At 36.7% G+C, this 27,842-nt stretch overlaps 1 protein-coding gene across 1 annotated transcript; it reads left to right on the top strand.

The window, feature by feature from the left end:
- The first annotated feature begins 223 nt into the window (after positions 1-223).
- Positions 224-27,842, top strand: LOC149798617 (uncharacterized). The gene is made up of 4 exons (XM_089957440.1): positions 224-495; positions 17,317-18,117; positions 20,175-20,279; positions 25,939-27,842. Exons 1-4 carry the CDS (start codon positions 325-327, stop codon positions 26,473-26,475), a joined length of 1,614 nt encoding a protein of 537 aa, XP_089813566.1. The 5' UTR covers positions 224-324; the 3' UTR covers positions 26,476-27,842.

The raw sequence follows: 27,842 nt of genomic DNA, 5'->3' as shown, positions 1-27,842 counted from the left end.
AATTATTATTATTAAGATTGTCATGAAGAAAGAAAGAAGAAAAAAAACAACTCCTATGAAATTGTTCAATTATCGTTTCTGCAGATCAATGATTTGCCCTTATTTCCATATTACAAATATAAGAATATTATTAAACAGAGTTTTCATATCCAGTAGAAGAATTAGTTTTGTTTTAATTCCATACCCTTTTTTGTACTTATTTACTTGCTGTCGCCCCTTTTCATTGCCACGTTTAGCCAGACCGATTTAAAAGGAGAAGCAAACAATTTAGTACACACGAAAACCGTCCTCTTGGATTTAAATTTAATTATCAGGGTACGAATAATGCAGAGGAAGAAATACAGAGATTATGCAGATAGTATTGAGAAAGGACATCAAATTGGCATGGTACCTGTAACCCAGATGAGAAAGTTAACTGCAAAAAAGGTGATAAAATATACTGTACTAGCTGTGATCGCTTATGTCATATATTCAGCATGGGACAAAATGCGAGAGGTAAGAAGTATGTTGTAGTATTATCTATATATCTGCTTGTCTGTCTGTCTGTCTGTCTCTGTCACATTTTTCTTTCTGTCATAAGGTTTCATAAATCGTTAGCTTAGAAGCCATAACTAGCCATCGAGTTCAGGATGGATGTTATTTGTTTGGTTTTAACGTCACTTTCGACATATTATTGTATTAGCTATATCATATCAGTCAAATGGGAGTCAGGTGTCTTTCCAAAAGATACACAGAGGCAGCCCAGACGGGTATCGAACCCGCCATCCTTGATAACGTGTCCGACCCTTTAACTGCTGAGCTAAGTTGCAAAGTAGTAAGATATAAAAATGGAAATTTAGACATATAAATACTGGTGGATATTTCGTAAGATTGATACAACTGGTATAAAGAGAGAGAGAGACCGGGTTCTGTTATGCGTACACTGATGTATCAGTCAGACTTCAAGAGACAGTTTCGAAGATACAAATGAAACGTGAGTAAGCAAGATTGATTTTCAGAAAGTAAGCTTCATATATTGAGTTGTATTATTTGAAAAATATCAATATTGAAGAATACATCATTTTAAGCGAGCAATTGATGAATACCGTCATCATTTAATGTACGTCACTAGCAAGCTGTTATAAGGTCAATGCATCTTGCTTTTTGCACTGAGTGTTAGTTTAATGTGTCACTATGCAGTACTGTCATTTTCAGCCATTATGTTGAGTGGGGTGGGGTGTTGGGTAAGGAGAGAGATTGCGAAATCGTATGGTTGTACTATACTTTTAAAATATTCAGTTCGAGAGTGGGGTATCAAGCCAATCAGAAAAGAGAAAATGCGTGACGTCAGTGTTAGTATATAGGAACACCAGCGTTCCTACGATGTGTCACTGAGGCACAGCTTGAGTACAATGCCTATAACTAAACAAGGAAGACAACGTATTGGGATGCGCCAGTTGCGGTTTCCTCGTATACTCGGATTGATAGTACGATGGATTCGACTATAAATGAATCTGTAACGCGTATTCTTCTAGAATATGATGGCTTCAATTTTGCCTTGGATGAATTTATGTCGTCTCCGCCAGAATGTTTGCATAAGAGGATAGTGCAACATTTTCCATCGTTATCATGGGTGGATGATTACAGAAAGAGACAGAAGGAAGAAATGGATAAGTTTTTGCAAAAACAGAAGCAAAATAACTATTTATTTAGCAAAACCAAGAGCAGGAAAGAAGAAAACGAAAAGAAGAAGAGAAGAGGAAGAATTGTGAAGCACAGAAGTGAAAACAAAAAGGAAGTGTTTGCTACTTCTTTATCTAAACCCAAGAGAAAGATATCTTCACGTGAGAAACCTTGCATCATTAAATCTATGGTAACCTCGACTGATATGCCAGCGCCAGCAGGTAATACTATTACTACCAAAGCAGCAAGAGCAAAAGGAACAGGAGGAAGAGGAAATGGCTGTGGAAAGTGATTGGTACATTTAGAGCTGATGATGTCAAGTCCATAAGGTTTTTTTTTTAATTTAATAAAACAACAACTGTCCTTTTCAGGACTACCTATGTATCTTAGAAAAAAGGTATTACTCAAGGATTGCCAAAAGAGTAAAACTTAAATCCCTTTCCCTTGATTTAATGGTGTGCGTATCTTATCCAAATGTTGTTTTTTATATAAAAGAATCAAAACAGAGAGACACTTATGTTTTTTTGGTGTACAATCTTTTGAATTAGAATTAATACAAAAATGTCATAATACATCACAAAAGTCCATTTTATTGTTCTTTCTTTCAGCCTTTCTCTTTGTTGAATTTCTTCACTGGCATGGGTTCTTCTTCACTGCTTTCTAGTTTGTCTTGCCTTTTTTGAAATTCTTGACGGTTATGGGTTCTTCATCTGTTTTGAAGAACTCGCCTCCTCCAAAATCTCCTGCTTGTTCTCTTTTTCTTATTTCACTTTGAAGACCAATGCCTTTTTTTTTCCTAACAATGATAACATGCATTTTAAACTTTATCTCTTTTTTCTCCTGTCCTTCGTTTACTTTGGAGCCCAAAGTCTTTTCTCTTGACAGACAGACTGGAAGAAAAGGGTTGACTTCGATCTTTGTATTGAACATGTCAGAACTGAAATTGTTCAGGATCAGTTATTTGGAAATCTAGAAGTCAGGCTGACCATTTTTTGGCGACTTGTTATAAAAGGCGGTATATATATTTAGTCATGATTCGTCACTCTAAATAAGGGGCGTGTTTCCTACACAAAATTTCTTGTTTTGAATATTCCTCATTGAAAACTTTAGTCATTCTACGTTTTCCTGCAAGAGAAATAACATATAGGAGACTCCGAGATTCAGATTAGAAGACATTCTCTCGTAAAACATTTATCTGAGGGGCCGGATGTCTGGAAAGTCAACGGACACCATTCTGGCGGTAAAAGCGAGCAAAGCTTGAAAGCACAAAGTATTTGCGTCAATCTCATGTAATTCGTTGACGCCAATATAATGATTTGCTTGAATTTATTTGCTTATATTTGCATGAATATTATTTGTTTAAATCCGTAAATCAAATTTCTTGATATGAGTATAACTGTGTTTGAGTTCATCTATCTGAATTCGTACAATGATCTCCTTTATATAAGTTTGACGAATTGTTGGAATTTGTTGTCTTGATTGTTATAGGAAGAATTTCATGCATTACTTAAGTTAATATGACTTACGAGAATCCGTGTGAATTCCCCGATCTTAGATGATTTCACGTATGATAAAGACTTGAGTGCGTATTGACTTAAGTTAACGTTGTTAAGCCATGAAGTGAGATTTCATGTATGCTAAAGACTTGAATGTGTGTATTCGCTGAAAATAATGTAGTTAAGCATGTTATGAATTTAATTCATTCATTTGTGCAATGGAGACGAGAACGGAACTGTTATGTCTCGTGTGATGTTAATGTGAGTCAGTGATGAAATAGCCGTTAGGAAGTACATTGATCTTATGAAACTAAGTTTGTTTATGGCTTGCCATGTTTGATTTGACCAGATAGCCTTGGGTATCTGTTTGAGTTCCGATAGAACGATATCTGACATAACGAGATGGGAGTAATGATCTATTCCCAGTAGGATATCTGACAGAAGATTTAGGTTGCTTCTCTGTTTAATTTGAAAGGGAAAATAGTTCAACTGACGTATCCACGTAACTACTTATCTAAGTATCTACGTATCTACGTACTTACGTATTCATCTACCCACACAAAGTTTGAGTGTCGAACGAGGAGAGACAATAGTGAGTTTGGAGAAGAAAAAGCGAAAGGACCAACAAGAACAACCAGAGTAAAGTTGGAGTGAACCGAAAATATGCAGGTTATGAAGTTGTACAAAGCCATGACTTCGATTGTTCACTCGATTCTATCTTTTAAAACAGATCGGCTATTTATATAAGTATATTTGTGTTTGAAATTCGGTGAATGATTTATTTCAAAAGAAAAGTGTATCTTCCTAATGTAACGCATTATCACAGTTGTTTACGTAATTGATTAAATTGTTGTATTTCATTATTGGGTGCTCGTGTCATTCTGTTCTACATATCTGATCAGATCTCTATTTATTCCATCTATAAGTTTCACACTTTATATTAATATTTACTCGATCCGGGCAACAACACCGAGGGCGATCACCCTCTAGATAACGATAACCAAATAAAGCGGACACCTTATAAGAATGTACAATCCGTCAATCATCCCCACCACCAACTCACCAAACAGCTCCCCCCACAAAGTGCTCAGACCCTTTACTCGAATAAAATGTTTTGATCCCTAGACGAGCGCCCACTTTGTGGGGGAGCTGGTTGGTGTGTTGGTGGTGAGGTTGATTGGCGGATTGTACCTTCTTAAAAGGAGTCCGCTTTATTTGGTATTACAACCATGACGGTATGCACACAGAACAACGAGAAACTTTCTACACATGATACCAAACTCACTCTTCAAACCCGTTTGACTTTCAAGAATAAATGTTGAAATATTGCCGATCCGGTTGGACATTTTACCCCGTTACTATGGAAAATGTCGACTGTGGATTAGTGTACCGAGAGTAGTTCATGCCTGAGAACAAACTACACAGCATATCTCTTCAATCTTATCACGCAAGAAACGGTGGAGAAAAGGAAATTCGAAGTCTTTATGTGCATGACTGAGATTTAGATCGTGTACGAATTGAAGGGATGCTTATTTCACAGATGCCAACACGTTTACCCCAATAAAACATAAAAAGTCCTTTCTTAGAATTCACCATGGGAACGTTGTACAATAAAACATACAAACGACCCCTAGGGTTAGAAAGACAAGGATAGCAAGCGATAAAAATGTAAGAGTCCGAGTCCGATCGACGTTTCAAAACCGATCCAGAATTTAAACGCATTGCCGAAAGTTACGAGTGGTAGATATGTTACCTTTGAATCGACGCTACAGTTTATTTGGAGGACGAACAATGCAACACGCTTGCTTTACGACATAGATTAATCTCAAGGAGAAGAAATCAAATAAATCGATGTGTGTTCTTCGTATCGTTGGTTGTATGCTAGATTTCCTACCAGTCACCATGAAATGGTAATGGAACACATCGACGTAGAATACATTCGTCAGTTAGAAGGATTGATCAGATGCACAATCTTACCTCCAACCCACTTCTATCATCCTGACTTTCCACATCATTGCCAAGTAAAACGGATGTTCCTATATGATGCATGTGTGTTGAAACATGCAATCAAGACGAACCTTGCTGTCACAAGGATGAAAAACAGGGACGTTGGTGAGTGTAAAATTGTTTCTTGCCCTGGATTTTGGGTATCAACTCCTAAAGGTAGACGAAATTGGCGCTTTCCTACCACCGAAAAATACCAAAAGAACAACAACTACAGTAAATGGACTTTGGGGGTTATTTCATTAATTTTTCAGATTAAAACAAGACGCCAGTGGCTATCCATCTTTGTGTCAGATTTCGGACACAACAAAGGCATCACTGTGGAACACGTGGAAAAGAACAAAGGAAGACGATTGTTCGCTAAAGTCACGTTTAATAGTTTGTGGAGAATGTTGGCACAAACGTCCGATATTGCCAAAGACGGAATACTTGGTAAATCTAAGTCGCTACCTTTAACTAGTGGATGACAAGCGCAAATTCCTGAAACAAGTGGAAATAGTCCTTAAAAATATGATCTTTGTGAGTTACGACGAGTTTCGAACTGTCATCAATTACAACGTACGCGACAGCCAATGCCTCAAATCCTTTACATTGACACAGACTGATGTATGTACATCCATAACCCTCATTCCTATCATCAACACATTTAAGGGGACCATTTTGGCCCCAAAAATTATGGATATCTATACCGAGACCAACTGGTAGAAATTCATTGATCAAGTCAAGAAGTGATCTTCGATGTCTTGAAAGAAGCTTTACATTTAAGACTAGATCAAGACTTTCGCGTATAGACGTTAGGTTCACATAAAATAAAACATTTACAAAGCACCAAAAATCTGTATTAGACTTTTAGATAAAGTGGTTCATATTCTCTACTAGACGTGAGTGCGACTTCCAGTCCACAAAACTTTACCGTACGGATACGCCGAGCTCCAGGATAAAAAATTTGGAAGTTCCAAGAGGAACACTTCAACGTAAATATAAACGCCAGCTGAAAATTCTAATGAATGATTCCACGCAGCAACTGAGTGAGCGACCCACTAAAACCTCCTAGTTTAAATTTGAGACCAGTGCATTTTTGCCGATACTGACGAACTCTACCAAGCATGTGAAGGGCTCCAAGTTCGACGATAAACTCATGTGCAATTCTATGCATTGTGACCAGAGTGAGCCGTACTCTATGCAGCACGACCTTGCCGGTTCTCTACAACCATCTAAAGCGATCCCTCTCGTGTGTCTTACCAATCTACTAGCAAAATCGATATACCACGGCCTTTCTGCTTGACTGGTAAAAGAGATGCTGTGAGTGTACCTTCCTATGGATCTTATTCATGAGCACTTAATCCACCTTGGATACCACTAGCTCATCGAGATGTACAAATCAAAGAAGAATACAAGCTTCCTGTTGATTTGCATGGGTTTTATTTGTTTGAAGTCGTTCAGACAGTGACCTAAAGATCTGGATGGAATGCCCAGAACAAAATCGTTAGCCAAAGCCGGATTTGTCTACTCGGACGAAGAGACCCAAGTACAGTGTTTCAGTTGTGGTGTAAAAATCCACGAATGGGAGAATAAAGATTCCACTTGCCTGGAAGAAGCCAGATGGATTCTGTTTAGTCATCTCCATCCTTTGGTGGGACATGATTATTATCTACATGGATACTTTAGAATACTTCGAGTTTCCTATGACCATTGTCACCCCATTTTTGATATTTGGACATTTTATGTTCGGGTGTACGGTCCACTGCCTATCGAAAAGTTGGAATTCGCCAACACCATTTGGTGTCGGCATGGGGTGGCCACTTACTAGCCGGCCTCGCAAACTTTAACAACTTTTCATAGAGATATACATGCATGAAATCGATATGAGTATGATTTATATTCTCAGAAATTGCAATTAGAGCATTCGTTATGTCTTTAATACGCTTACAGACGAGACGAAAGTACATCGTTGATTAAATTTGATCCGAATCTCGTCATTTGCATTCCGAGTCACATGACTGCACAAATCTCGCAACCTCCGTGTCAGTTACATCAAAAGTCAAATATTCACGTGATATCGACAATAAATAATTTTCCAAAGTTGTTGTACATAGAATCTGAAAATAGTATATAGAAGTCACGTAATGTTTGTAATCTGAAAATATTGTATAGAAATCACGTAATGTTTGTAAATTCTTATGTTAAGTGTTTAGTCTCGAATAAACAGTAGCACAAGAAAGAGTGAAAACAACAAGCTTTGAATAATGTAATAATTTATTTCCATGGAAAAATTCTGTAAAAATTAAAAAATTTGAACTTACGGTTTTAAGAATCAAATCCAAAAATAATCCAAGAATAATCCACGAATAAAATTTTAGAAGTCATAATAATAAAATGTTCTAATGATTTCAAGTTCGAGTTCCGACGAAGAATCCAAGATGGAAGACGATGACATATGCTGTAACCTATAATGTTGAAGTCTACAGTTCATTGTAGAAACAAGAAATATCACTGCAGTTTTGGAAATCTCAATAACTTTTTATAAGAGCTGTCTTTGTTCAAGAATCTCACATGAGCACACGTATTTTTTAATAAAAAAAGAATTAATGATTTTGAATCCAAATAATTTGAAATAACTCCAAACGGCACAACAGTCACTTTCCTGTGTAATAGCCCATCTGTGTTTACTTCTCTAATACGATGGTTTATAACTTAAATTTTACGTCCCGGATAAGGGTCACGTGGTCATGTTTACATATAAAATATCACGTAGCTCCTGTATGTTCTTTATAAGACCCAATCATTATAACTCGGAGAATAAAAGTTGTTTACTTCACAGAAACTATTTACAAGCCTAGGGTCACGTATTCAATACAGCCTCGATCTCACTCTTATAACTCAAACAATAAAAAATTAATAAAATAGAACTTGTTGACGTGGCTGTTACTAAATTTTGAATCAAGGTTAAGATCCAGGTCAACACCTGGTGTTTGCTAAAACGAACAGTCAAGGACAAACTATTTTCTGGAAAAAGTATCATCTCCAGTGAATAAATTTACATCACAATAGTAAGTAATGAATTTTTTTTACAACTGACAAACAAAAAATTAAATTTAAATAAATATATCTGAAATCATATACAATTAAATCAAATATACATAACACTTCCCCAATAAAGAAAATAAAGATTTATACTATAAAGCTTTCTTTTTAGCACACACTAATTATACATGAGGTTTAAAAGAACTGATATAAATTCCACACAGTGTAGATGAAATAATACATTATTATACACGGGAAAGTGCCTCTGCTATTTAATTATCTTTTCCATTGATGTGCCTGATGTCAAGATTATATTCCTGTAACAACAAACTCACCTTAGTAATCTTTGATTTTATTTTTCATCTTGCCGATGAAATTAGGGGGTTGTGGTCACTAAACACAATAATCGAAGAAGGAGCTGAACTAAGGTAAACTTAAAAATGTTGTAATTCCAGTATCAAAGCCAATATCAAAGCCAAGCATTCCTTCTCGATTGTTGAATAATTTCTTTGGTGCTTAGTTAATTTCTGAGAAAATTAGCACACTGGGTGATCAATGCCATTTTCATTTTCTTGAATCAAAATTGCTCCAACCCCAACAACACTTGTATCAATAGACAGTTTTAATGAATGGCTGAAATTTGGAGCTGTGAGAAACGGCGCGCTTTTAAGTATGGCTTTCAACTTGTCAAAAGCCTCCTGACATTTTTCAGTCCAAAGGAACTTGTTTTTCTTACTCAATAAATTTGTCAGGAGTTCAGCAATTATAGAAAAATTGGAACAAAATTTTCGATAGTATCCGGCGATACCTAAAAATCGCATCAGTTGCTTTTTATTTATAGCAAAGGGAAATTTCAGAGATAGCCTTGACCTTAGCATCTATAGGTAAAACTTGTCCATGTCCCACGATATGTCCTAGAAAGGTTACACTAGCACGGCAGAATTCACTTTTAAATAAATTAATTTTCAAACATGTATCTGTGAGTCTGTCAAAGAATTTCCGAATTGTTGCTAAATATTCTTTCATGGTGTCATGGTAGATGATGACATCATCGATGTAAGCATCACAATTGTCTAGACCAGAGTTAATCATATTCATGAGACGTTGAAATGTACTTGGGACCCTTTCATCCCAAACGGCATTACTTTATATTGGTGAAGTCCATCTGGAGTCACGAATGCCGACATTTCCTTTGCTCTTCCCGTTAGTGGAATTTGCCAAAATCCTTTCAGAAGGTCAAATTTGGTGACATACTTGATATTCCCGACATAATCAATACAGTCATCGATTCTTGGTAATGGGAATGAATCTGTTTTTCTCACACTATTCACCTTCCTATAATCAGTACACATACGGAAAGTTTTATCTGGTTTTGGAACAAGTATGCATGGTAAACTCCAGTCACTTTTTCTGGGCTCTATAAAATCATTATCCAGCAAATATTAAATTTCTTTTTTCAAGTATTCCTGTTTGAGAGGGTTAATCCTGTAAAGGTGTTGTTTCACAGGTTTAGAATTTACAATTACAACGTCATGTTTGTTCTTGTAGGAACAACTGGAAATAAGTGCTCATATTCAAATAATAACTGTTTAAGTTCATATTTCTTTCTTGCTCTTGCGAATGTGAACGTTTCTGGTCCATATCATTCGTAATTTCTGAATTCCGAAGATTTGTCACTCCAATGTCAGTAGAATCTGATGATAATCCTTCACTTAAATCTTCACTGAGTGGGACAGGTACAACTAAATTGACTACACGTTTAATCTGGCTATTTCTTTCAATATACTGGTACTGTTATAATTTATTTAGATCCCAGGAGCATTACTATTATAATTTAACTCATTCATTTTCTTCTTAACTTTGTATGGGTCGTAAATATCTAATCTGAAGAAAATTTTGAAGAATGAGCAAGAGAGACCGAACTCCATTATTACCAAACTCAAACGTTCGCTCCATTATAGTTATGTCAGACCGTAATTTAACTTTTGACTTGAATTGTTGAATGCCAAATAGGCTGCAGAGTTCCAGACCTGAAATTTGACCCTTGACCCGATTGGACAGATTCGGGAAGGCAAAATTGAGAAGATAAAAAACAAAATTTATCAAAACCTTTACTATTGTTTTAGATTTTATATTCATCAAGGGAATATCCTCTGGAAACCTTGTTGACGCACACATAATGGTCAACAGGTATTGGTTACCTGAATTGGTCTTAGGTAAGGTGACCAACACAATCTACCATAATTCTCCTGAATGGTTCGTAAAAGGCAGGAATATGTTGCAGATGAGCCTTGAGAATTTTCTGATTTGGTTTTCCTACTATTTAACAGATATGACAAGATCTACGGTATTTACTAACATCACTTTTGATATTTGTTCAAAAGAAGTGAGTTAAGATCTTGTGATAAGTTTTATTGATCCCTAAATGACCAGCCAATGGAGTTTCATGGGCCAGACTAAGTACTCCCTGTCTGTAAGGTTTTGGAACTACAATTTGATAGTTCGCTGACCATTTGTCATCAGCAGGTACCTCGGTAGGTCTCCATTTTCTCATAAGAATTAAATAACAGACAAGAACTTCAGTAGCTTCAGTTTCACTAATGGCCCTTTTGAAACAAACAGGAGATCTCAGGATATTGTTCCTGTTCGACAAGTGATTGTCGTTTATCACCTTAATTAGAATAAAGAGAATGAGTCGTTAAAAGAGGATCACTGTGGTCAATACCTTCTAACTGATCCAAACAAGGAGTGAAAGTGACCTCATCAAAAGCCTGACCAATACAAGTGTCAGCTAAAGGAATGCTGCCCTTATCAACATCATACTCAAGAGCTCTCTTTGCCATAGCTCTGGTAACTGCACAAGCTGGGAATAAATCAGGGAATTCTTTTTCAATTGGATCGACTTTTTGATCCAGTAATAATTTTGTTTTTGCAGCATGAATTTGTTTCTGTTTCTAAACACGCTGTATAAAATAACTATAAATGTATTTCTGTCTTGACAAAGTCAGGGTTATAAATGGATACCCTTAACGGGTAAAATAAACGCTGTGCCAACTGCCACGGGTCCTGAGACTAAGTCGGATGACAAATTTACACAATGGCGAGGAACATTAACAAAGCCGCATTCTACTCCTTGAATAAGAACACTCTCATTAGAAGAAGACTTCTCAGAAAAAGGCAAAGTACCTGACAATAAAAGACTCTGAGAAGCTCCTGTGTCCCTTAAAGTTTTAATAGAGATAGGACTGGCCGAATCACCCAAGAGTGATATAGAACCCTTCGATATGCATGGTTCATAATTCTCCACAATAAAATCATACTGGGGTTTATTAGACCCAACAAATGTACTGCTTTCAATACATGGCCGTGACCTTGACCTCTTAGAAATAAGAGCATTTGGAATAGGTCTGTCTTGAATCTGATGCCTATTTTTCAATTTGTAGCAATCAGAAATAACGTGTTCTTTTTTCTTGCAATAGGTACACGTAGGAAGAAACAAGGATCTTTGATCAAGCTTATCAAAAGCTTGATTTTTAGAAGTTGTGCCAATCTGAGTTTTAGAAGGGCTTGTATTAGGCTGAAATACGTTTCTGCCAGAAGACTATTGATTATAAGTCTTGTTTACAAAAGGAACTTTATGAGTTAAAAATACTCATCAGCAGCTCGAGCAGCATTTTCCAAGGTTTCAATCTGATGCTCGTCAAGATAAGACTTAATGTCACTATGGACACAGTTTTTGAAACCTTCAAGTATTACAGTTTGTTTGAGACTTACATAATCTCGTTCACTTTTATTGGCTAAGCACCATCTATCAAATAACCGCTCTTTTTCTCTATCAAACTCGACATGAGTTTGTTCAGCTTCTTTTCTATACTTTGTGACTTTTTTGCCGATAAGTTTCAAGGACTAAGTCGTTATCATGGTACTCTTTATACGTGAGTCTTGTGTGTCTTCTCGAGCGATTTTTAGAGCCTTCAACGGGCGTCCAAATGTGGGACTTGTTTTTCGTGGGATTTCTGGAGCTACTGTCTATCGAATACTTCATGATATTTACCGTTGGGAGAGGATCCCCGATGCCGTTTAGCTCCAGATAGTTGAATACGACATCAGTTCCATCCATCCCAATGACGTTTTTTTTCTTTCTATTCGCCATTTGTGTGAGAGACTGCTCCTCATATGCATGCGCTTCGTGCTGGTTTGAGCTGTCCTTGCACGCACACAGTCACGCAATCTGACCCGTAGACTAGGTGTCATTGCTCGCGTGAATTCAAATCTCCGTTCTCTTTTTCGGCCTCACCCCAGGATAGTTTCTTGTTATCATTCTGAGTTCCGTTATGCGTATCTTTCTTCTCCGTTTAAATGAAGCCGTCAATTATTGGCCATTCCATTGAATTTTATTTTTTATCGGGCCTGTTTAATGCATTTATTATTTTCTTGTGTCATGGCAAAATTAGTCTAAAGAAAAAAAAAGGCCAAGCAATAAAACAAAAAGTAAAACAATTGTAGTGGGAAACTTAGTTTCCCCATGTATGTCTGTTTGGCTGCGTTTGTGTGTCTGCTGTTATGATAAGGGAACAATATTATTTGATTAGTAGTACGTTTTTGTCTCCCTTTGTCTGTTTCTTGGTGTGTCCATGTGCTGCGCATCAGTTTTCTTGAGCTACTCCAAAGGTCTGTCCATTTCGCGTAGCCATGCGACAGAGCCCTGTGGTGTCTACGCTCGAAACTTCCTACGACGCTTAGGTTCCCTGTCCCCGTTTGTATAGCTTTTATGTTTCTATATTGTGCATGCTATAATTAATGTTAATTCAGTGGGTTTCACTTTTTTGTATGGTGAGGTTAAGATATTAATTACAACTTACAAGTAAAAGAAGAAACCATTTTTTTCTCCGCCCTCCGAAAGCCTGTAAGAGAAGAACATCCAGCCCGCGCATGGCTGGAACCACTTTTTACGTGTAAGCTAATGAGTATCCTCCAGAACGTGCACTATTTATCCTGTCTGTGCTACACTAAATCTAGGTATCATTAATTTGAGAATAATGGGTGTAACACGAAGTGGCCGAGTGATCTAAAGCGCTCATCTTTACGCATCACTAACAACATATCTCTCTCCGCGTGGGTTCGAGTCTTGGCCCATCCAATGTGGCTATGTGCGAGAGCTTGACATTCGCTCCGACCATGGGTCGGTGGATCTTCCCGAGTTATTCCTTCACCAAATATACTGGTTGTCATGTATAGCCATGTATAGCCTATCCTGTTCCAAAAATGGCGCTAAATCCCTAATTTCACATCACTGGTAACACTGGTCAACAGTGAAATCATTACTGACTTGAAAAGGCCCTAATCTGTAGTATTTTGGTGTGCCGAACACGAATATAACCGTGAAAAATTTGTATTGGCTCTCGTTTTGAAGATATTCATATACCTCATTTTCTATGTTTCACTGTGTAAATTTCTCCAGTAGGACTGCAGCAACATCCGGAATAATGATGTAACATTGCATAATACCATCATGCTCACATCATCCACAGTTGATTGCATCATTTTCTGATGCAATGCAATACTAATGCCATGCGGCTGCTGAAGTAAGTTGACGTCAGCAGTGTACTATACATGTGTAGGCCTATTATACTAATGCCAGGCGGCTGCTGAAGCTGACGTAAGCAGTGTACTATATAAAGCCCAATCAGATAGGTTCAGCATTTAAAATATTTTAGACGTTGTGCGAGACAGTTCAAGCTACTGTTACATAAAACTTATTATTTTATCCATTTACGTACAATAAAGAACAGTAATGCCTCGAAAGTGTGTTAATACCGCGGACAATTTTTGCTATATTTGTGGGGAAGTGACATTTGCCAACCAGAAGAAAAGTATCAATTCTCAAGTGAAGAAGGCATATCATCTTTACTTCGGATGCAAGGTTGGTGACCAAGACAAGCCTTGGGCTCCGCATATATGCTGTGCTACATGTACAACACAGCTTTCACAGTGGTTGAATTGCAAAAGGTCATCAATGCCGTTTGCAGTCCCAATGGTGTGGAGAGAGCCAAGCAACCACCTAAATGACTGTTACTTCTGCTTGGTTCCTCCTCTTTCCGGCGGAATAACGAAGCGAAAGAAGTCGAGAATAGTCTACCCAAACATTCCGTCTGCATTGAGACCAGTTCCACATGGTGAGGGACTTCCTATTCCAGAACCTCCAGCAGAATATTCTCTTGATTCATCTGACGAAGACAAAGGTGAGTCGACCTGTTCTTCTCCTGGTCCATCAGCATGCAGTGATCCAGATTTTCACTGTGGTGCATCATCAACCCCACACAGAATAACACAGGAAGAACTAAATGACCTGATTCGTGATTTGGACTTATCAAAGAACAAGGCAGAATTGCTAGGATCAAGACTCCAACAATGGAATCTTCTAGAAGAAGATGTCACAATTACTGCATATCGAAAGCGCCACCAGCAATTGGAGCCTTTCTTCAGAAAGGAAAGTAATCTGATATTCTGTTCCGATATTGAGGGCCTCATGAATGCTTTAAAAATCACTCATGACCCACAAGAATGGAGACTATTTGTGGACTCTTCGAAACTGAGTCTCAAGGCTGTGCTTTTGCACAATGGAAACATTCTTCCATCTATTCCAGTAGCGTATGCTGTCCACATGAAAGAGACATACGATAACTTAAGGCAGCTACTGAATTCCATTGAGTATAACAAGTACAGCTGGCACCTCTGTGGTGATTTGAAGGTAGTTGCCCTTTTAATGGGACTGCAGCAAGGATATACAAAATACATGTGTTTCTTATGCGAGTGGGATAGCCGAGCAAGGGAAATGCACTACATGAGGAAGGAATGGACTCACAGGCAGAATGTAGCCATTGGAGAGAAGAATATCCAACACCCAGCTCTGGTTGAGGCTCAGAAAATCTTGCTACCACCCCTTCACATCAAACTAGGTTTGATGAAGAACTTCGTGAAAGCCATTGACCGGACTTTGCCAGCATTCCGATACCTGCATGAAAAATTCCCTCGACTCAGCGAAGCAAAGATTAAAGAGGGAGTTTTTGTGGGTCCTCAGATTCGAGAGCTTTTCAAAGATGACCGGTTCAACAACTTGCTGGAAGGTGACGCGAAACAAGCATGGAATGCTTTTCGCCTAGTTTCTACAAACTTCCTCGGAAATGTTAGGGCAGAAAACTATAAGGAACTAGTAGAAGACATGTTGATGAAGTATAAGAAACTTGGCTGCAATATGTCTCTAAAGATTCACTTCCTTCATTCCCATTTGGATTTCTTTCCTAGCAACTGTGGTATTGTTAGTGATGAACACGGTGAACGTTTTCATCAAGATATCGCAACAATGGAACAAAGATACCAGGGAAAATGGTCCACTACAATGCTGGCTGACTACTGCTGGACACTCCTCAGAGATGCTCCCGAACAGCTGTACAAGAGACAGGCGAAGAAATCTAAGATGTAGTCAATGACTTGATTTTTTATAGGTAGGCTATTACAGTTGACCTTTTACTATTGGAATGCATTTCGTTATGTAAACATTAATTTCTTGCAGATTACAAAAAAACTAGAGCCAATTTTGCAATTTGACTGTCATATTCGTGTTCAGCACATAAAAATTGATAAGAATTGACTAATTTTATTTCAGTAACATGACTTTTGTAAAAATTTGTTGTCCAGTGTAATATGTCTGCAATTGTATCAATGAAATCTATGACTTTTATTCAGACTTTTCTTTGGTATTTGATAAATCAAGTACTGGAGTCTTCATTGTTGATTTATGTAATGAGCAATTTTTGAAGATATATTTCACTACTAAATGATTAGATAGACAAAAAAATGTAAAGATAAATTAACATGTATTGTCACTATTTAGATTTATTTTTAGTTAGAAAATTTCATGATGTATTTAACTATTCATTGTTAGATAAATATATAATGAAATTTTCTAACTTAAAGAGACTTTCATGAATAACTACTAATTGTTAAATATATTAAAAAACGAGTCTGAAAAACATTTGAACCGTTAAAATTTGGCATAACGTTCGTTTTGCAAATTGCTATCTGTAGTATATAACTCTTTGCTACCCCTGTGTGTAGCATATATCGGAAACTGCACCTCTTAACACTGAAAGAAAAAGCCACATTTCCTAGATATTTTTCTACTCTCTGAGATTAAATTTTGTTCTCCGTTTCTTGTTTTCACTAGAAATTGTGTCACGCCTCCAGAATGTTAGCCACACGATTAATTTGTTTACATGCCTTTTAGATTTTTTTTGCATACACTAGATTCTGTGTGACGCTTCAAGTATACTAGCCATAAAATGTATCCGTTTCGTACACTTGATTTTGTTTCGTACACTTTCGTACACTTGATTCCGTTTCGTTCACTTGATTTAAATATAATGTAAGACGCTGTTTTGCAATACTAAATAAAGACAGTGTTTAATTTTGTTTGCATAGAAGTTAACTATGCGAATTATATTAAATAAATATCATTAACGGGTCTTGCGTTGCACTTCTTAATCATACTAAATAATTCTTTCTGCTGGAGTTTACATAAGCATGGAACAGAGGTAAAACATATGAGGTTGTGCATATTGACTTTCTCTTGTATGCATTATATCTAGGTTTCCGCTTAAGTCAATACACATTCAAGAGACCCTGATATAGTCCAGTACTAGAATGTATTATTAGTACCTAATAAGTATGAGTGGTCCAGCAATGAAACAACACTATGGTATATGAAATCGAGGATACTTGTATTAAAACTGTTTGGTCCAGAAATGATCTCGTAAAATATGCGAGGTAGTAGTTCAGAACTGCTCTTGTATTCTGGATACTACACTTTTATAATTAAATTTTAAAACTTAAAGTGGTCCCAAATTGTTTTCCTATAATGATTTTAAAACTTCAAATTTATTTCATATAAGTGGTCCATAAAGGTTCTTATCTAGAGATAGGACACCTTTAATATTTAATATATAACATGGTCTAAAACTGTCAAGTGCGAAATATATACGTTAGCAAAAAGTATAAGCATTTGGAATTATTTTTAAGAAAATACAATCCTTCTTTTTATGTCACTCAGTGCCTCTAAAATAATTTTCAGGTAAGTTCACGGTCTTCATCGAAGCCACAAGAAGATCTTCCAGGAGATACTTGGAAGGAAGTGATTGGCGATAACAAAGCGGAAGCAGAACAAAAATTGCGAGACCAGGCCAGACAAATTTTTGACGAGTTTAACAAAAAGAAAGAAGTAGACAAGCAGAAGATAGAACAGAAAAAAGAAGACCAAGTTGCAATGGATGACACGTGGCTCCCAGACGATGGAAATGGTGATGATGGTCAAGGTGATGACGGAAAAGATGTACCACCTAAAGATGAAATAAAAATGCTGGCAAATGACGACCAGGCAGTGGATGAGTTAAAACCTCCAAATGAGGAGAAGGATTCGAAGGAAGTCGAGAAGGAAATTGAAGAACAAATTGCAGAGGCTTTTAAAGAAGCAGTTGATGTGGCTTTTGACAAAGCAGTCGATAATGCTGAAAATAAAATTGCAGACGAAAGCATCAATGCTGTTGATCAGAAAGCACAGGGTGACCTCAAAAACAGTGACAATGCGGATGACGGGACTTTCCAACATGAGGACAGCGAAAAGAGGGAGTTCAACGAAGCCGTAAAAAAAATAGCAAATAGACTGAATCCGTTACAACTGGAGCAACAACATATTCTCACAAACCGAAAGACGGGAGTAGATGACGATGACCATGAATTGCCACCCATTATTACTGCAGTCAGGCAGAGCACTATGGATGCGGTGATGCAACTGATTTCATCTATACAAAACTATCTTCCGGGAAGGAAGGTATACGTGTACGACCTTGACCTAAATAAGTTTCAAAAAAAGCAGGTATGAAATTTTCATATTACTAGATTATATCAAAGCAATATTTCCAAGATTTCAGCCTACAAATATTGAAACTGTCCAAAAGATCAGGCGTTTCTATTAACATGCCAATTTTTAGTATATATATAATGTTTCTTTATTTTGTTTCTGATGATAATACTGCAATTATAGTTACATGTTTAAGTTCTCCCATATATATAATCATTTGGACTGCATTGTCAAGAAACGAAGCTGTCAGTGTCAAAACTAGAATTTATCGCATAAGTGATATTAAACTTGTCTTTGCTATTTTATTTAATCATGAGCAGGTTCCTCTCAAGGGCAACGTCGGCATAAAAGAGAAACAAAATGCAATATTTAAATGTCAGGCTTTGATTTTTATTTCTTAACGTATAATGCATTCCCGTCACTGTCGGGCTAAGCCGATAAATCGGCCCTTCACCCATGATGATATTGATTTTCGGGTGAGGGGCTGATATCACATATTCATTAAAAGCTGCAATTATCTGCATGCAAATTTTGCTGCACACATTGGTGTACATGTTATACACTTACCGGTATTTCTCGTGGCTGTGCAGCTACCGTCAGCCAAAGGGTTCTTTTGGTGACATGTAGATTACATTTCCTAAACAAATTATATGCTTGGTGACTTGTAGCTACGATGTCGTAGCCTCAACTTTATTTTTTTGTGGTTGAGGCTACGAACTGATCCCATATCATGTAATGGAGCAAAAACTATCATCACTAAAGTCAGAAAAACAAACAGTGTAGAAATCTACTACATAAGTAAAATCATGTTGTGAAAGAAGTTTGGCTTATATTGAATTTATTAAGCCCTTACAAGATAAAATATGTTGGCATGGTTACACTAACCTCACCGTGTCCACCATGACAGATAACGCGAGACTCTCGCCGTGACCCCTTTTCTACGTAACTCTTGCCAGACCATATTTGGATATTCTATTGTATGTTATTATCAAACAAGTGGCGAATAATGACTTCTTGGTGGAATTTCAAAGTTGCCGATAAACCATATTTACTTTCAGTGCGCAGAATTTCTCACTCAAACCGCGCCAAATTTTTACTACGATTTGTTTACGTTTCCAAATAAGGCCTCAATGTCCTTATATGGAACACAAACAAACGAGGCTGAGAACGGAAGTAATCATTATTTGAACTAATATGGAGGACGATCAAAACGCAAATATTGGATAAAAAGGTAAACGAGATTTTACAACTATTTCTACAATGATTTTCGATTCTTCCGGTATTAAATAATAGGACCACTCAGTTTATTGGATTATATGCAAGGAATATGTTCAAATTGTTGATATTAGGCTTAACGAGCGCCGGATGTGAATCACACCCGGCTTGCTCCATTAACACGTATATGCTCATGTTAGTACCTTGTCCACGAGGTAGGAGTAAGGGTACTAATATTAGTACTAGGTGACTTGTAAATCCACCTGGACTAGCACAACCATCTGTCCTGTGGCCATTTTGAATTTCGCGCTTGATATGGCTGTTATCATTGACCGGTATGCGTCTAAAGTGTACTCGGGTTTGTTCCAGAATGATTTGCATGCAGCGAAATTGCACATTGTAATGAACAGGTGACATCAGACCCACAACATCGTACATCAATATCAACACAGATTTGTGGGGTTGATTTATCGGACTACTGAAGGGCATGAACGATGCAGAAAACGACCTCAATCTACGGGCAAACAAGAGTGATTTTTGTTGTTTACACGTTCTCTGTGGCAAATTAGTGTATACATTGATAAATATACATTTTTTAACTGAAACAAGCGTAAAGAAATCTAAATTATGTTAATTATCGTAGTTGTTCATCTCATATGATGTTTTCAAGGATACAGGAAAGAAAGGGAAATTGTATTTTTATTCTTTCTTTATGACATCGATGAGGAGACCTTTTTCTTTTCTCCATTACTTCATTTCAAAATTGAGACTTATCTTGCTTGATTCAGATGGTTTCTCTAAAAGTATTGAAAATTGCACGTTTTGGAGTTCTAAAATATCATTTTTTTTAATTGTAGCTCATAGCCATTTGTGGTGTACGTGTCCGCCTGTTCATGAAGGATTTGTTTCCTAATTATATATCGAACTACAATGACTATCACTGGAGGCCATTAGTCATTCAAGTAAGTAAGGCAGTAAAATTCACCGCAAAGCTAATGGATTATACGATTAGATATTAAATCTACCTTGGATACGATTTAACACGATAGGAAACATGAGGCATCAACTCATGTGAGCAAAGCACAGGATATGGTAATATACATTTGGATTATTTTTGAATATTTTGTAAAATTTCAACAATCCTTATTCAAGAACGAAGTTGGGAATATTGATTTAAATTCAGTCTCTAGTGTTGTTTTTTAATATAAAAGATCTGGCTCGCTTTCACAAGAGGCTTGTGTTTGGGATAGGAGTACTTTCAATGACATGGTTATGTTTGAGAGAGGAGTACTTTTGATGACAGGGTTCTGTTTGGAATAGGAGTACCTTTGATGACAGGGTTACGTTTGAGATATGGGTACTTTTGATGACAGGGTTATGTTTAAGATAGGAGTGCCTTCATGGAAAAAAATATCAACAGACGATGTGAAAATAGTTTCTTTGTGTCTAAAATTACTTTTGCATATGACAAGAATGTGGAAACAAATTTATTGCATACTTATGCAACTTCTGACATCATACATGATTTCTCGACATATGTGTTTTTTTAGTGAACACATATATATTTATTCACAAACGGTAATTTAATTACGTACAATATATGCGTAAAAATCTATCACTTGTTTCGAGGAAATAAAAGTCAAAGAAACTGGACTGTTTATACTTAATTCCGAAATCGGATTCATTTTGTTTTTAAAGGTTGTCTGTAAAATCGTTTGCATGTGATCTCTTATAATTTCATTGTGAGCAACCCAGTTATGTTTTAACAATAGCGGGCTAGCTGAGTTTACGACTTATCTTTTAGCAAGTAGCGAATTTGAAATCGTCCAGTGAATACGACTTATCTTTTAGCAAGTAGCGAATCTGAAATCGTCCAATGAATACGACTTATCTTTTAGCAAGTAGCAAATCTGAAATCGTCCAATGAATACGACTTATCTTTTAGCAAGTAGCGAATCAGAAATCGTCCAGTGAATGGTATTGTAGAAACTGATTGCTAATACTGACACTACCATCACCACAACCAACATCAACCCAACTATCCAGTGGGTTGTATTGCAGTAAAAAATATTCCAAAAGTAGATATCACCTAAACTATCACACATACTTTGTATACCAACTTTTATTTATGAGATCTTATTTAAAATATCTTTAATAATATTTATGGACGATAAATTATACAATCTTTTAGATATCGTATACAGTTAATTAGATATCCCTTATCATTTATTAGAAATGGTACTAACAGTTGCCTCGCTTGGCGCTCAGCATTAAGAGGTTAGTGTTAGGACTGGTCGGCCTGGTGTCAGGATACTGTGACTGGGTGGGACATCATGCTAGATGTCTGCGGCATGATGCCCCAGTGCTAAACTGTCACACTGCAGACATTGTAGCGATATGACTGAAACATTGTTGAAATTACGTTAAAAATCCAAACCACACACACACACACATTTATTAGATACCTTATATATTCACCAACAAGACGATTTAAATTGCAAAGAACATAGATCTTGATCTTTCGTAGCATAATGCAACTGCCGATCAGGCTCCATGTTGTCTGTTCTGCTGATTACTCCAAACAAATTTCACAGACCCAGATCTACCGGCGCATTATTCGATGGCAGGTCTTTCTATGAAGTTCGTATTTCTCGGTTTGTAAGTGAGTATATACGGTATCCTATACAATTTATTAGATATCCTATGAAGTTATGAGATATCGGAATTGATTCGGTTATAAACTTCATTAAATATCTTATAAACAATAAGCTTTATAGTTGATATATTTTATATTTTATAACAGATATTTTACATAGTTTATAAAATGTATCTCATAATGTGTATAAGCGATCTTATACATGTTATGATCAAACTTACAAAAATAAGATATCATATACGCCGAGTTAATTTAAATATCTCATAAAATGTATATGACATCCCACAAACGTTATTAAAATAACCTTAATTAAGATTCCTTGTATGATATCGCATAAAGTTTATCAGACATTTTTCTATTATTAACAGTTTTATAAACTACAAAATTATGAACGGATATCACGTTGTTAATATTGTATCTAGTTTATGGGAAAAATAGTAATGGGACTTGGCACAAACCTATTTAGATGTCTTAGATATATATAAGGAAGGAATTGTAGACGGATCAGACGGCCATCTTAGTGGATCGTGACGTATCATTGAGCACGCCTGCGTCACGAATGTGGGAGGAGCTGCAGATTTGCGCCCTTTTTAAATTTTGTCAAGCGAAGAATATGTAAGTTTTGAAAGACTTATCCCACCTTATTAACTGATTGATGGATTGGTTAACGTGTTGAAAAAATGTGATCATCCCGACTTATTATCCATGTAATGTATTTATATAGGCTATTTTCATCTAAATGTCAATTAGCTTTAGTCACACATGAAGGGAGTGTGGCTTGTAATTGTTAGTCATGTGATACCTTAGGTATATTAAAAAAATATTCATTAGAAGACATTGATCAATCTCAAGTACATATCCTATATTTCAGTTTAGAAAATAGTGGTGAGGGTGCGGTAGATTTTATTGGCCATCAGAAAAAAGGATAAAAGGAAAATGTTCTGTAGACGTAATGAGAAACATCCTGGAATGTGAAAAGATGGCAAAATAAAATTGTCATATGTGGGGAGTAAATATGTGCAACTACCACTAGACATATTTGAAACAGTGCATAGTCTTAACGCAAGTGTGCAGCTGTTAGAATCAGTTTAAGGTTTTAGAGATCAGACACATGATCTTGTAAAGAATGTACTTTTCATCTGTTTCACATGACTAGAGATGTTTTTGTTGTTGTTATAGGGTTTAACGCCATTTTTCAGCACAAGATAGGCTATATATGGCGGTCAGTATTAATGGTGGAGGAAGAACCCGGGAAAACCCCGGACAGAACCACCGACCCACGAGAAGCTACCGGCAAGTTTTCTCGTATATCCACACTGGCCGAGCCCGAGACTCGAACCCACGCAGACAGAGGGGAGATGGCAGTGATCCGTGACAGAGAGCGCTTTAGACCACTCGGCCACTCGGGGCCCCTCCTAACTCGAGATACTCATTCATCTTCGCAGTGGACTGATCGATCAGATGTTATATCGATCAGATGTTATAGCGATCAGATGTTTTATCGATCAGATGTTTTATCGATCAGATGTTATAGCGATCAGATGTTTTATCGATCAGATGTTATAGCGATCAGATGTTTTATCGATCAGATGTTTTATCGATCAGATGTTATAGCGATCAGATGTTTTATCGATCAGATGTTATAGCGATCAGCTGTTTTATAGATCAGATGTTTTATCCATCAGATGTTTTGCTTTTAAAAATATATTCTCTTTGAGGATTTTATTGAGCAAATACGAAAGTCATAAAAGAATTAAAATAAAGTTCCACAATCCCGAAGAACAATCCTCATTATGGTTCTTTTAGCGCAAGAAAGAAACTTTGCAAAAGTTGTTAAACATGTGTAGCAGGAGCATATATTTTATAATTTTATATATTCATGTTTTAGTTAGGCAGAAGTAAGTATTTTATTATTTTATGTAATTAATGTTCATTGATGAGTGAAATAAAGTTATCAGTTGCAATTATTGTGCTATTCTCATTTTACACATATTTAACCATTTATGCAACCTTGAACCATGATTACCTGTTCGAGTTTTTTTCACTCTGAGCGATGAAGCTACCCTGATTATTGTTCATGCTCGGTTGTTCTATTGTATGACAAGTGGTAAGTAACTTTCTGATTGGTTAGTTTGCTACTTGTCTGTATAAACAACATAGCATGAACAACAGATTAGTGGTGGTCATTCCACTGGAGCTTCTGAAGGGTGATGGTCATAGATTGCAGGAAGAAAAGTGCCTGATAATTCTTTTGCTTCAAGGAAAATTTGACTTGACCTTTGTCCCATATGATAAGGGTGTCAAAAAGAAGGAGAAATGTATTTATCTCCCTTTACCAACCTCGTGCACAATAAAACCCATTTTCATATTACGAATACAGGACTTGTATAGTCTATTCTGTGAGTAGAAGGCAAGTGCTCTAAGACATTTTATACACGCTTTACTATTTTTCCAGCCATGAATCTTTTTGAACTAATATTAAACAGCACAATCACCACTTCTTGCACATCCCAGAAGAATCCTTTCAAGAGTTACGTGTTCTCTGTATGACTCAATTTAAATAGCGCACGAATCTGCTGCTCCTCCTACCTGCCAAAGTGTGTTCGTTGATAAATCAAAATCCGCTAAGATGGCAGCATGAGTCTTTGACAATTTCTCCTTACTGATATCTTACCGATTTCATAATATAGCTTACATACTTTATAATATATTGTATTGACTTAAAGTTATCTTGCCGACTTTTTAAGATATCGTATTGACTTAGAGTTATCTTGCAGACTTTATAAGATATCGTATTGACTTCAAGTTATCTTGCAGACTTTATAAGATATCGTATTGACTTCAAGTTATCTTGCAGACTTTATAAGATATCGTATTGACTTAAAGTTATCTTGCAGACTTTATAAGACATCTCACACACTTTATAATATATCTTACATACATTACAGTATCTCTCATAGACTCTATGTGGATTTATAAAATAACATTTTATATCAGCTTCATGAGCTATATAGTTTGTCGAATAAATGCCTATCCGGTTTGCCATAAGGTTAAACACATTATGAGAAGCCGCGGTGGCTCACAGGTTAGCGTGCCAGACTCACGACCGAAATAGTGGGTTCGAATCCTACCAATGGTGCAGCCTGGCCAGCTCTTGTGGTGTGTCCTTGGGCATGGAACTTTACTCCAGTTATCTCGGCACTAAATAAGCTACTTGTATTTCTGTACCGTAAAGTGGCAAACCCAAATAACATTTTGGAATAAAATGTTGGCCTTTTTTCAGACTGCAAGTATAAGTAAAATTTTAGATGTGTTGTTCCAGTGTTGTGAAAAAAAAACAGAACAGTGTGTGCGTGCGTGCGTGCGTGTGTGTGTGTGTGTGTGTGTGTGTGTGTGTGTTTAACGTAGCTTTAACAATGTTTCAGACATATATCTACCATGTCTGCAGCGTGGCAGTTTATAGTGATATCTAGTACTGGGGTATCTTGCCGCAGACACGGAGTATCATGTCCCTCCTAGTCACATTATCCTGACACTAGGCCGACCAGTCCTACTACCACTAACACTATGCCAACCAGTCCTAACAATAACCTTTTAATGCTGAGCGCAAAGCGAGACAGCTGCTAGTACCGTTTCTATCACCACTTCGGGCACGAGAGTAGTCATGTCGACCCGCACAGTATCAGTTACATCGTGGGTCTGTTCCTCCTTTGTAAGGTCAAACTAGAAAAAGTACAACTTTTTGTGGGGATCTGTCTATGATTGACAAGTTTCGATTCTTAGGATAGGCGATCTTTTAATGACATAATACAGTTATTTGGAAACAATTTCTCTTTTTAAACTGGCATAACTAAATTTCGCTGCTGATATCTTTATTAATGAGAAGCAAAAATTAGATTAGCGACAGGCTGATGACGAACGAATTGATTATCAACTCTATCATTTCTACATTCTTTTTTGTGCAGACGGCGTTAGCTGAGTTTGGACATATATTCTGGATTAACCCAACCTTCCAGTTGATATCTGCGGAACTGGCTCCATTGGTGCACGATTCGCACGAGAGGGGCGTGGCTGTTATCGCACAATCCGTTAGCTATTCCACTTTTGCTGTGACCCATCCAGACATGCTGAAATTCATCAAATCAGACAAAGCTAAACTAACGTATCACCCTCATCTAGAAATCTTCGCCATGATGATTCACAATACTCCAGAAGTTCACGAGAATATTATGAAGCTCTTCACGGCGTGTGCCCTGGAAAAAGCATGTCTAGCCCCAGATGGCGCGAAATGGCAGTGCCAGTGGGATTTTACCGGTAGGAAGCACGCAAATTGTCACCGTTATGACGAGTCGGCACTAAATATACTCTTAAAGAATATGTTTGATTATGATAGTACAAAGTTTGCCCACGGAAACACATACTTCAGACCTTCCGATGACAGGGTCAAGCCAAAGCTGAAATACTGTAGAGACCCTTCTGATATCAGGGATAGTGAACTTTAAAAATCGAGTGAGTCTCGGCATATTGGAATCTCAAAAAATGTTTGCGTTTTGATAAGCCGTACAAGATCTTTGTTAGGACCCCAAAAAAAAAAAGAAACAAAAGTAGCATCCAACAGACACTTTTACAAATCTATTCTTTTTATAATGACTCTTGACAACTGAAATCGATAACAAATAAAGGTACGAACTTTGGTAAGCGACGTACAGAAATTGTCTTTCGCGCTGCGTAAATTTAATTAAAACCAGCCTACCTACATGATTATATTGACTAAGTGACAAAATAAGTTGATGTTTTGATGAGCAAACAAACTAGACATGCCTAATGGGAAGACTCTAGACTGCATTCAGACGCCTCTACATTACGTCTACACCTTACTTTTTTTGTTGTTACAAAACTGTAATATTCCATATTTTTAAATTTAAAAATAGTAAATGCAATAAAAAGAAACCGATGACATACTAAAACAAGAATAAAGTAAAGATAGGAAATAACAGGCTGTGTGATTTCTGACACATGTATATTCGCACAAAACCTCCAAACAAGCCACACAACAAAACCCATGCTGTTTTGACTTTTAATATCAAACTATGTCAAAATTATGCTATATTCAAATATTTAAAGAGGGAATTCCACTCTTACCGTAGACTGATTATTGCAAATATTCCTTTTTCAAACACTACTGTTCGTGATATTCCTGTGTTCGATAAGAAATACCGTTAAAAGGCTTTTGCATGATGGTATTTCTTGTTCATTTTAGCACTGTTTTTACATTAGAGAGCAAATCGTATGATTCCGTTTCTTTTAAAAGGCTAAATATTTCGAACATAATTACTTTAAACTAACATAAACTCGCTTTTAAGTCGAGTCTAACTGCAACAACAAAGATCCTGATCTGCCGTAGCATAATGCGCAAGAAGATCATGTTATATGTTGTTTATTCTACAAATTACTCCGGCGCATTATGCGACGGCAGATCTGAGTCTGTGTAGTTTGCAGCTCGATTCGTCTTATGAGTCACATATTCGGTCATTTCTGACGAGTTTCCGTAAGTCCATTAAAATGGCAAAACCAAACATAACCTTTATAACGAATCATTTATACGGTAGGTAACATTAACTGGAATGGGCATGCTCGTATTTGATTTCATTCCATTAAATACGAAAAAGAAAATACTAGAGGAATGGTGAGTATATATATGTACATCCCTCATCATCTTTTTTTTACGCCATGATGGAGATTTAATAGTAAAAGACAAAAATGCATAAATCTTCTGAAAATAGTGCCAGTACAATGGTTTGTAATCTTTTGAAGACGACCATAACATTTACAACGTTTCATAACAAATTATTAAAATCCGTCAAAATGT

This window comes from Sinohyriopsis cumingii, chromosome 5 (assembly GCF_028554795.1).
Source record: "Sinohyriopsis cumingii isolate HCF-2022 chromosome 5, ASM2855479v2, whole genome shotgun sequence".
Lineage (NCBI taxonomy): Eukaryota > Metazoa > Mollusca > Bivalvia > Unionida > Unionidae > Sinohyriopsis > Sinohyriopsis cumingii.
Note: the sequence above shows the minus strand (reverse complement) of the source record. Positions and strands in the feature narration are given on the sequence as shown.